At 42.5% G+C, this 12,392-nt stretch overlaps 1 protein-coding gene across 1 annotated transcript in view; it reads left to right on the top strand.

The window, feature by feature from the left end:
- Window positions 1–11,027, top strand: part of Bnip3 (BCL2 interacting protein 3) — a 25,199-nt gene extending 14,172 nt beyond the window's left edge. Inside the window, exons 2-6 of the mRNA XM_005351437.2 lie at window positions 1,757–1,904; window positions 2,514–2,595; window positions 8,033–8,139; window positions 8,214–8,363; window positions 10,214–11,027. Of these exons, the coding sequence (XP_005351494.1) occupies window positions 1,757–1,904; window positions 2,514–2,595; window positions 8,033–8,139; window positions 8,214–8,363; window positions 10,214–10,259 (533 nt within the window). The 3' untranslated portion in view covers window positions 10,260–11,027. The remainder of the gene's footprint in view (window positions 1–1,756; window positions 1,905–2,513; window positions 2,596–8,032; window positions 8,140–8,213; window positions 8,364–10,213) is intronic.
- Window positions 11,028–12,392: the final 1,365 nt, after the last annotated feature.

Genomic DNA, 12,392 nt, shown 5'->3' with positions numbered 1-12,392 from the left:
GTGGGTTCTGCTAACAGATAGCTCTCCATTAACAGCCAATCTGGGTGTGGGGTAGGCTCTGTCAATAGAACGATTCCTAACACAATTAGGGGTGTGAGGTTCTCTGCAGACTCCCCTAGGGTGATGGTTTCTGCAATGATTTTAGGAGAAAAATGGCTCCTAACAAGTGGTTCCATTTCTTTCCCTCCCTCCTGCCTTCTTTCCGTGTGTGTGTGTGTGTGTGTGTGTGTGTGTGTGTGTCTGTATGCCCACGTGTGTGTTTTTTGAGATAAGATTTCTCAGTCCAGGCTGGCCTTAAACTCACAGAGATCCTCTTACCTCTGCCTTCCTGAATGGTAGGATTAAGGTCGTGGACCACCATGCCCACCCTACCTCTTATCTATTAAAGGATTTTCTTTTTGTTATTGCCTTTGCGTGTGTACATGCATGTGTTCATGCAGTAGGCACCTTTACCCACTGAGACATTCTAATGGCTCAACAAAGGATTTTCTGTAAACAAATGAACCTATGAATGAAAATATAGAAATCTTCCTATGTCTAGAATGAGGCATATAATTAAACATACAGTCAGTTTCTACTACAGAAAGCACCAGGGGCCAATGAGATGGAAGGGTGCTTGCTATCAAGCCTGACAATCTGAAATTCACAAAGCCTCGGGGCCATATGTTTCTGGAATGTGGAAATAGTCTTTTGTATAGACCGAAACTGTACTTTGGTTTCTCGGGGGCCCAGACCTGAATAATCACACAGAAACTATATTTAATATAACACTGTCCAATGGCTCAGGAGTATTCTTAGCTAGCTCTTTCTTATATCTTAACCCATTAATATTCATTTATGTATCACTATGAGGCTGTGGCTTACTGGTAATGTTCTGGTATCTTTCTCCTTTGGCAGCTACATGGTGTCTCTTTGACTCTGCCTGCTCTTTCTATACATCTGTTTGGATTTTATGCCTGGCTTTACTCTGCTAAGCCATTGGCCAAAATAGCTTTATTCATCAACCAATAAAGGCAGCACATACAGGACATCCCACAACAAGTCTTTAGTAAGACATGCTGACTCATGACTATAAGCCTAGTTTGCTTTGTCAACCTAAACAAGACTCCCATCTTGGCCTCTGGTAAAGCAACAGGTTTGTAGAACACCTGCACGGAATAAAGGAAGGGCAAAAGATACAGAGCAGTGTCTCAGCCTCAGGAACTTTCCCCACTGTCCTAAAGACAGGCCAGCAGACTAGAAATGCAAATGTCTAATGTGGCATCAAAGTAGGACTAGAGTGATTTTTTTTTTTTTTTGTTTTGTTTTTTTTGTTTTTCGAGACAGGGTTTCTCTGTGGCTTTGGAGCCTGTCCTGGAACTAGCTCTTGTAGACCAGGTTGGTCTCGAGCTCACAGAGATCCGGCTGCCTCTGCCTCCCGAGTGCTGGGATTAAAGGCGTGCGCCACCCTCGCCCGGCTAGTGGTTTCTAATCATGTGCTGCCCTTGGTGTTTCCTGGGAACGAGAGTGGGCAAGTCTTTCTGTCTGTCTGTCTGTCTGTCTGTCTGTCTGTCTGTCTGTCTGTCTGTCTGTCTGTCTGTCTATCTATCTATCTATCTATCTATCTATCTATCTATCTATCTATCTATCTATCTAGTTTTGGAAATTAGGTCTTTGTAAACCTGGTTGGCCTTGAACTCACAGTACTGGGCCTAAAGGCGTGCATCAAGCCCTTTAAATGGGAAGTTTTCTAACTGCCCCCTTTTTTGTGTCTCAGGCTCCTGGGTAGAACTGCACTTCAGCAATGGGAACGGGAGCAGTGTTCCAGCCTCTGTCTCTATTTATAATGGGGACATGGAAAAAATACTGCTGGATGCTCAGCATGAATCTGGACGAAGTAGCTCCAAGAGTTCTCACTGTGACAGGTAGGTTTGCAGGATGTCTCTTGCAGTGTTGATGTTCTTAGTGGATGGATAATCACAGTTGTGCATGCTTTTAGAGGTGGGGCTCTAGGTCTAAGGCCACATTTGGGAGTAACTCGGAAGCAGTCCTGAAAGAAGGAACCCTGGAATCTGCTGGGAGGGAGTGATCTGGGGCTCAGTCTGGCGGGACCAAATTAAACCTAGGCACAAAAAAACAAAGTCCCTTAATATATGCCCCCTTTTTTGAAACTGTTCACTTTGAATGCCAAGTCTGAATCAAGTTCATGTCCCCCAGCCGACTTATGTTCCTAGGTAGCACTACTAGGGAACGAATCCAAGGTGCGTGGTTGAGAGTCAGTGATCGAAGGTCAGAGGCTTCTGAGGGCTATGCAACAGATTATGTGGGAGGGTGGAGCTTCCCTCAGAACTGTCTAGCTGGTTCCTGAATACTCACTTGAAAAGACTGAGGAGTAGTTTGGCCCTGGTCTGATATTAGTGTGAAGAGGCATGCGGAGAGCCCTCCCCCTTACTGAGGCAGTAGTCTTGCTTGGGATTTATGCTTCTTATGTCAGAATTAACATGCTGCTCTGTTTTGTCCATTTCCTAATCAAGCCCACCTCGCTCCCAGACACCACAAGATACCAACAGATCTGAAATAGACACTCACAGCTTTGGAGAGAAAAACAGCACTCTGGTAAGCCATAGGCAGTAGGGGCATGCTATACGGTACAGCACATCATCAGCCTGGTGACTTTTTCATATCATTTACACACACACACACTTATCTCACGCATGCACACGCACACCTACCTTTGCTCCCCCTTAGTTTTGAGGGTCTCTCATTGAACATGGAGCTCACCGATTAACTAGACTAGCTGGCAAGTGAGCCCTAGTGATCCTCCTACCTCTGCCTACCAGGGTTGAGATCACAGAAGTGTTCCAGCATGCCTCTCGTTTTACATTAGTGATGGGGACCTGTGTTCTTTTAAGTTTTTATTTATGCATATATGTGCGTCTATGAGAATGCCACATATTTGAAGGAGTTCAGAAGAGGACATTAGATCCTCTTGAGCTGAAGTTACTGGCAGTTATAAGCTGCCTGGTGTGGGTGGTGGGAACCAGACTCAGGACCTCTGCATGAACAACAGCATTTTTAACCCCATTTTTTTGGGTTATTTAAAATAGAGACTCCCTATTCATCCTGGCTATCCTGGAACTTGCTATATAGATCAGCCTGATCTTAAACTCACAAATCCACCTGCCTCTGCCTTTTGAGTGCTGTGATTAAAGGTGTGTACCATGGGTGTTGGCGATCTGAATTGAGGGCCTGATGCATGTACAGTAAGCATTTTATTCCCCCGCCCTTCAATGGAGTTATTTTGTCTCCAGGCAGGGTTTCTCTGTGTAGCCCTGGCTGTCCTAGAACTCACTCTGTATATCAGGTTGGCCTTAAACTAAGAGATTCCCCCTGCCACTGCCTCCTGAGTGCTTGGAGTGTGTGCCACCACTATCCAGCTTTAATAATTTTTTTTTTAATTATTTAAAATTGTGTGTATCTGTGTCTGTATGGTATGTGCACATGACTGCAGGTGTCCAGAAGCAATGGGTATTGGACCCCCCCCCCCCCGAACTGGAATTATGGGCAGCAGTCAGTCACCTGGTCTGAGTGCTGGAACTGAATTTGGGTCCTTTGGAAGATCAGATTAACCATTCTTGAGAGCTTGTTTGGAGGTTTAGGCAGGGGAGTGCAGCTACTCATATACCTTACCTGAAGACTGGTTCTCCTGTATTTGGGGAAGGTTTTTCTCCAACCAAGCACACAGCTTCAGGAGGGACATGCATACACTGAAACACCTGCCTAGCCAGCCAGATCAGCCAAATCAAAGCTGGTGATCAGTGGGGTGACAGATATCACAGCCAGATCGCCCTTACATCCTGGGGGCCATTTTTAATCAAACTACCACAGAACTGCGGTGAGACATGTAGATGGATTATTGCTTAAGTTGACTGTTCTTATCCATACCATTTCTGTATAGTAGTTTAAGGCAGTAGAATCTTGTGCAATTTTATCTAGTAGTGCTATACCTTGTGCATGGTATTTAATATGGTAAAGATAAATAATTTTTTCTGTAATAGTTTAGCAGCTGTCTTAGGAAGCAAGGTCTCTACTAAAAAGCGTTGTTTCCACCTGTGCCAGTTTTTATCAGTGTCCCACTCCCAGAAACTGTCTTTACCTCTAGCCTTGGCTTTCTCCAGAGAACTCTGTCTGACCCTATTTTGGGCATCAAAGACTTGGAATTCATCCAGCCTTCTATACACTTGAGTGCATGTCCACTTTTGGAGCAGTCATATTTTTTAATTTTTTATTATTTGAAATATCTCCCCATCCCCACCTAAGTATGCAGTTCTAGAATTTTAAGAATGCAAGAGAAAATTTCCTATCTCCTATTTTGGAGACCATCTTAATTAGCATTTTGTGCTGTTAATTTTTTTATATTTATTTATTTATTATGTATACAATATTCTGTCTGTGTGTATGCCTGCAGGCCAGAAGAGGGCACCAGACTCCTCTACAGATGGTTGTGAGCCACCATGTGGTTTCTGGGAACTGAACTCAGGACCTTTGGAAGAGCAGGCAATGCTCTTAACCTCTGAGCCATCTCTCCAGCCCTGTGCTGTTAATTTTAGAAGTGTAGCTGAAATTGTTTGTGGTCTGCTTTTTCTCAAAAGCACCTTTAAACTAGCTTCTTATATATAATATTCCCCTTACTTAGCCATACCTGTTCTCATTTTCTTCTGTTAGGATAGGTTCTGCTGCTGTTATCTAGGTCCTCATGGCATCAGAACAGTGTTTTGTTTTTTTGAAATAGGGTTTCTCTGTAAAACGGTCCTGGCTATCCTGGAGCTCATTCTCTAGACTAGGCCACTGAACCTTGTTAATGTGCTGTTGGGAATGGAACACCCAGGATTCTTTGCGCTATGCTAGGGAGGTGCTTTGCTAACTCAGCTATGTCTCCAGTTTCTAAACCTGCTACATTAACAGAGTTGAGTGGGACTTGGACAAAATGGATGTATCTGTAAAGGAGGAATGCATTCCTTGGCTTGAGTGAAACAAAACTAGGAAACTGTACACTGGGGTAAGGAAACAATCAGACATTCTAGGATCTGTTGGATGCAGGATCAAATTGACGTTGATTCCAGGGGACCTAAAAAAACAAACAAACAAACAAAAAGCCAAAAAAAAAAAAACCATGCCAGTTAAAGTAGGGGTTTATGGAGGCAATTAATTTTTGGCTGAAGTCTGACTTAGGGTAGGTTCTCTGATCCCTGAACTCATCCTGTGGTTATTTACCTAGTCCAAGAATGTTTAACTGAGATGGAAATACTTAGAAATTGGTAGAATTATTTTTTTTTTAAGTTTTATTTACTTAGTGCACATTGGGGTTTTGCGTGCATGTATGCCTTTTTTAAAATATATGTCTTTATGTGGATATCAAATCCCCTGGAACTGGAGTTACAGTTGTAAACTGTTGGCAGAATTCTTACACTGGTTTCCTGACTTGTGATATGAGGGCTATTATGGTTGGAAAGCTAAATGAAAGCCTTTTGCCTTACCTCTGTCAGGGAAAATAGTGACTTAGTAGACAGCTGCAACATTACAACCACCTTCTGAGACAGCCCTGAAAGACACACCTGAGAAGGGCAGTCTTCATCGTGGGCAGAACTTTGGGGAGCATACATGGTCATGCATTTTGTTTAGAAAGAGAAATGGCCAGATGTGCTATTGTTCACTGAATTCATAGACTGTGGCCATTGGATTGACTGGATCAAAGCATTACTTGAAAATTGGTGAAAAGGATATCTCAGGAAGGAGTATGCAATGTATGATCTCTCCAAATGGGAAAACGAGGTGAAAATACAAGTAAATTCTTATTGAAAAGGGACTTCAACTGAAAAAGAGTTCAGTAATCAAGTAGATAGGATAACCCATTCTATGGAGAGTTCGCCTACCAATGTCTCATTACCCAATGGACCTATGAACAAAAAGGCCAAGGTGGCAGAGATGAGGGTTATGTGTGGACTTGACAACATGGACTGCCACTTTCCAAGGATGATCCGGTTACAGCTCCTGCTGAGTGCCAGTTCTGCCAACAGCAGACACTAACACTGAGCCCCAGATAATGGATGGCACTGTGACCCGGGGGGGCTAGTCAGCGCTCTAGCGGCACGTTGACTACATAGAACCACTTTTGGAGAGATAAGTGCTTTGTCCTTACTGGAGTAGGTATTTATTCTGGTTGTGGCTTTGCCTTTCTTGTATGTAATGCTTCTGCCAAAACCATCATCAGTGGATTTATAGAATGCCTTATCCACTGTATTCCACACAGCATTGCTTCTGACCAAAAAACTCTATCACCAGAGAGTCGGCCCATGATCATGGAATCACTGGTATTACCATGTCCCCCACCATCTGAAGCAGCTGGCCTGATAGAAAGATGGACTAAGCTATTGTCGACACAAGGCCAGTTAGGTGGCAGCAGCCTCTCTAGAAGGAGGTATATACCTCAAATCAGTGCCCAATTTACTATGGTACATTTTCTTCCAAACCAGGATCCATGGATCCAAGAATCAAGATGTGGAAAAGGGAATAGTTCCACTCATGATTACTGCTAGTGAATTTTTTGTTTCTTGTTCCTGTCCCGTGACTTTTTTTTTTTTTTTTTTTTTGTGGTTGTTGGTGATGGGCAGTTCTGCCAGGAGACACAGCAAATATTCCAAGGAAGCTAATTTTATGATCCCATTAAGCCAAGAAAGGCAAAATTCCAAGGCTAAGAAAGTATTGGGAGGGGTGACTAATCCAGATTACCGGGGGAATACTGAATTGCTTCTCCATGATAGTGGTAAGAGACATGTATGGAGTACAGGACATCTCTTGATGCTTCTATGTCTTGTGATTAAAGTCGGTGGGAAACAACAACAACCTAATCCATGCAGGATGACAGAGGGCACAAACTCTTCAGGAATGAAGTTATGGGTCACTTCCCCAAGAAAAGAGTCAAGACTCACTGAAGTGCTTGCTGAGAGGTGTAAATGGAGGTTCCTCTCCTGCCGGCCAATTCCCAAATAACCACTCAGAGGCTTAAATTAATTACAAACTGCTTGGCCGATGGCTCAGGTTTATTACTAACCAGTCTTTACATTTTAAATTAATACATTTTCATTCTGTATTTTACCACAAGGATTGTGGCTTATTAACTCATATCTTGCTTTTCCGACATCTCTCTGACTCTGCCCCTTTTCTCCCTGTATCTCTATTGGATTTCCCTCCTGGCTCTAGTCTGCCTGGCTATTGGCCAATTCAGCTTCTTTATTAACCACCGATACTAAAACATTCACAGCATACAGAGAGACATCCCACATCAATGAAGATGGAGGAAATACAGAATGGGTAGTAGAGGAAGGTAGTTCTTAAATATCAGCTACTAAGGCCATGTGACCAGTTCTAGAAATGAAGATTATAATTGATACGAGTGTTTCTGTTATTTTGTTAAAAATGTGTTTACAGGTATTTGCTTCCATTACTTGATTTATTTATCATGTAATGTAACGGTTAAGAGTATGTCAATGATTATTGTTTTAGTTTGAGATACTAAGAATGTCCCTCAAGGACATTACTACTTAAATATTTAAATTTGCAATGCATTTGCAGTTAATACCATGTTGGGTATAATTATGGTCTAGTTACTGTTCATTTGGAAGTTAAGCATGACATAAGGAGATATGATTGTATGTTCAGCAAAAGGAATGGGCTTGTGATAGCTGTTCTTGGTTGTCAACTTAACAAATCTGCAATTAACCAAAACCCAAATGAGTAGGCATAGCTTGGAGGGATTTTTTTTTCTTAATAAAACACTTGAGGTTATAAAACCCACTTTGAGGCTGGAAGATAAGCTTTTAATCTGGATCTTTGGAGGTGGGAAGATCCACCTTTAATCTGGGCCATACCTTCTACTGACAACCTATATAAAGGCCTCAACAAGGTCAAAGTCTACGGGGAACTGTGTTGATCTTACTTTATTTCTGATGTGGATGTAGAACACTCACTTGCTTTATCATTTACTTTTTCTTAGTCTGAGGAAGACTATATTGAGAGAAGAAGAGAGGTTGAAAGCATCTTGAAGAAAAACTCGGATTGGATATGGGATTGGTCAAGTCGGCCAGAAAATATCCCCCCCAAGTAAGTGTTTTCAGTATCATGAGCTCTTCCTTTGACAAGAGGACACACTGATTGGTAGCTTCTTTCTACTCCAGGGAGTTCCTTTTTAAACATCCAAAGCGAACAACTACTCTCAGCATGAGAAATACAAGTGTTATGAAGAAAGGGGGCATTTTCTCAGCAGACTTTCTGAAGGTTTTTCTTCCATCTCTGTTGCTGTCTCATCTGCTGGCCATTGGATTGGGGTAAGTGATTTTTTTTGTGAGTACTAGCAGGGTGGGCCTTGGTGATTCTAGGTCCCAGCAATATATGAAGTGGACACTAGGAACTGGGACTCATGTATTTTCAGTTGGCCTCACAAGGATGAAACTGGGCTTTGCTCTTCCTGTGTCTGCCTTCTGAGTGCTGGGATAATGGTGTGTGCCACTACACCCAGTTTATATGGCCCTGGAGTTGAACCTAGGGTTTCATACACGGAGGTCAAACACTCTACCAAATGAGTTACATCACTAGCCCTTAGTCTTTCTTTAGGCCTACCCCTACCCTCTCCTGCCCACATGGGGGTGATCTCACAAGAAGTTATATTGTGTGTTTTATGGCTTCAATTTGTTGGAATGGCCTGGCTGCTACTGTGGGCTTCTAGGCATTGTTGTCTGCTTATCCCACCCCACCTCCCCGCCACCCAAAAAAAGGTGTTCATGTGTTTCAATGCACCTGGTCTGTTTCATGTTTGAGACCTTGGGAGTTTGTGGGTCTCATAGGTACATCAATCCCAGTTTTCACTACCCTTAACTACTGTACTACAGACCTGTTTCTCTTGAGTTTGCTGAGGTGAACCCTACCTGTCTTCATCCCTTCCTTCTCCATGTGTGGTTCTGTCCTAGCGCCTGGTCTCATGGTCAGGTGCATCCCATCACCTGGGACTTTCTTTTTGGAACTAGCAAGCAGTACTTAAGGCAGAGGCAGAGGCAGGAGATTTCTGAATTCCAGGTCAGCTAGGGTTACTTACTGAGGCCTGATCTCAAAAAAACAGAACAGAAACACCAAAGGGAGGATCTGTGGATAGGGCCTAGTAATCTGCAAGTTCAGAACCTAAGCTGAGTTTCTCTTCAGGAAATTATTTCTGCATTCAGCTCCTACCTACTGTTTGTCCATCATCCTTCCCAGTTTCAGAGCTTGATGGTGCCACCCTACCCACTCCTGGCAATCGTCCACTATTGGTACCACCGCTCTTGGCAACTGTCAGTCTTTTGAGATGAAAGCTACCCTCCTTAGTTCCAGATAGCTCACTGCCCACAGTCTTTTTTCTCACTACTTCACATAGACCTGGCCAGCTGGAATTCTTTCCTGTCTCTCTTTTTGGTTTTTCGAGACAGGGTTTCTCTGTAGCTTGGAGCTTGTCCTTGTCCTGGAACTCCCTTTGTAGACCAGGCTGGCCTCGAACTCACAGAGCTCCTCCTGCCTCTGCCTCCCGAGAGCTGGGATTAAAGCGTGCGCCACCACCGCCCGGCCCTCTGTCTCTTTTCTTAGAGACTTTCAGTCCCCCTCTACTTGACTAGGGAGAAGGGAGGCTTCATTACTTATTCCTTGGTTGGGCTTTGATGTTAGTAATGAACTAACTGGAGGTGAAGAAGCCTCTTGTCCTGGAGTGCAAGTGTGTAGCTCATTTTGCACATTGAAGGGAATACGAAGCTCTATAGTGATAGCATTTGGGGTTTTGTACTTTTGGGGGTGGTTATGGGGTTTAAACCTGGGAACTTGTGTATGGTAGATTGATGCTCTGTCATTGAGTTTCAATTACTGCTATTAGTTTCTTCTTTTTTTTTTTTGTACTTTTTAGTCTTTTGTGCCCTTAGAATATATTTGAAGAAACAGAAATATAATTTTAATGGCAATTAAGAAAAATTAGACCAATTTGAAATACATATCTGATGACTAAAACACTTGGTAAAGATTACAGACAGTCATACTTTATTAAGTTTAAGGTGGCTAATTCCCTTCCACAGGCTGTAACCATAGTGGTCTGCTCTGTTTGAACTGTGCAGAGTCACCTGAGAATTGTGTGAGACCTGATGGCTGTTTTTTTTCTGTCTAGGATCTACATTGGAAGGCGTCTGACAACTTCCACTAGCACCTTTTGATGGAAGAATTGGATCTGACTTTCATTCACACAGTGAGGATTCATGTCAGAGCTGTGACAGATAACTGAAGAGCTAGCATGATCCTTGGGTGTCTGCACTACGTGTGTTTATTTGTTCTGTAAATGCAGTGTTCCTGATTTAGTGAGACAGAATAAACTCTAATATCATGACCTATAATTAAACCTACGGGATCAATTAATAAGCATGTAAGACTGATGCCTATTGTAGCATTTATTAGTAATTTTTTTTGAATATTAGATATAAATAGTATGAATAATTTTAATATAGTAGCAATGGTGTATTTAAAAATGATCTGTAATTGTAATCCAGTTAAGACACTTTACACTTCAAAAGAATGAGTAAGTGAAATTAAAATCATTAAAGGGTTTGTCCCAAAGGAATATTGTGGCCTTATAATCCTATTACGTAGTAGAAAATGCTACATGGTTAATTAAACGGGTGTGGGCTATCTGTAAAGACCTCTTACTATGTGAATTAAGTAGCAAGTAGAAGCTAAGGTTACCCACAAACCCCACTGGGTAGTTGTTCCCTCCCTGCTTTCTTGCTTTGTAGGATGATTCCAGCCTCCTTGTTGGCCATCACTGCCTTGGGTGGTCAGTTTTGTTGCAGGCACCTTCGTCATTCTGCTGATTTTAAATCCCATTGTTTGTACTAAAAATTTGTGTGCTTTTAAAATCAGCTGTATTGTAAGCAAATCTGTCTACTTTAAAAGACTGGAAATGAAAATAAATCTTTACCAAATCCTTTGGAGATTACTGGATTTGCATATGGGTTAATCAGTAGCCAGTGCTTCTGTTAATCCAGATATCTTCCCAGTCTTCCTCTTTTCTATAGCATGTTTTTAAAGGCTGCCTCCTCGACATGCTGTATATATCCTGTTGTGTTTGTTTCATTGTCCCACACTTGACTCAGGTGAGTTAAAATAAAAGAAACATTTTAACGGTCTTTTGTTTATATTTAAATGATTATTCAGGATAGTTCATGTCCCTGTCATCTGGAGAAAGATGGTGGGATGGCATCCTATTGTCTTTCGTTTTAGAAACAGTCTTACTGCCGGGCAGTGGTGGCGCACGCCTTTAATCCCAGCACTTGGGAGGCAGAGGCAGGCGGATCTCTGTGAGTTCGAGACCAGCCTGGTCTTACAGAGCTAGTGCCAGGACAGGCTCCAAAGCCACAGAGAAACCCTGTCTCGAAAAACCAAAAAAAAAAAGAAAAAAAAAAAAAAAAAAACAGTCTTACTGTGTATCTCTGGCTGACCTGCAACTCAGAGATCTGCCTGCCTCTGCCTCCTAAATGCTGGGATTGAAGGCATGCAGCGTCATGCCTGGCTCTGGAATATTTTATTTTTATTTTAAATAGTATACTAGCATGAGTGCAGTGTCCTTTGAGGCCAGAAGAGGGCATTGGATTTCCCTGGTGCTGGCATTAATCAGTTGTGAGTCACCCTACAGGGATTCTGGAAACTGGACCATCTCTCCTGCAGCATCTTCCCACTGTTCTTTTTTTTTTTTTTTTTTTAAACCCACAGTTGTAAAAGGCCAGCTTTCATATGCTTCAGCCTTCAGGCAGAATGACAAAATATATTTCCAAATGGCTGTAGTGAAAACTTTCTTTTTTCTTTTAGATAGGATGTCTCTGTGTATTCTAGAACTCTTTATGTGGACCAATCTACCTGGCTTTGAATTTGAGATCTGCTTCCTGAGTGCTGTGATTAAAGGTGTGAGATACCTTGCCCCACAAGCCCTTATGCTTCTAGTCTGGGCATGCATGTTTGTTTTGTAAGACAGTTACTATGTAGTCTAGGTTGGCCTGGGGCTCTAGAAACATTCTGCCTCTGGGATCTGGCCTGTCCCACCACACCAAGCCTAACATATAAAAAAATGACTGCCTGGGTGATGGACAGATGGCTCTGTGTTTGAGAGCACTGGCTGCTCTTCCTGAGAACCTGGGTTTCATTTCCAGTACCCACATGGGTGGTTCACAGCCATGTGTAACTCCCCCTTCTAGTCCCTTCATGCACGAGACACAGAAGTGGTACAGATATGCATGAAAATAACTACTATTGCTCAGCTATTGAATAACAAATTTAAAATGTAGTAAAGTCCAGTAGTT

Source organism: Microtus ochrogaster, chromosome 8, assembly GCF_000317375.1.
Source record: "Microtus ochrogaster isolate Prairie Vole_2 chromosome 8, MicOch1.0, whole genome shotgun sequence".
Taxonomy (NCBI): Eukaryota; Metazoa; Chordata; class Mammalia; order Rodentia; family Cricetidae; genus Microtus; species Microtus ochrogaster.
Note: the sequence above shows the minus strand (reverse complement) of the source record. Positions and strands in the feature narration are given on the sequence as shown.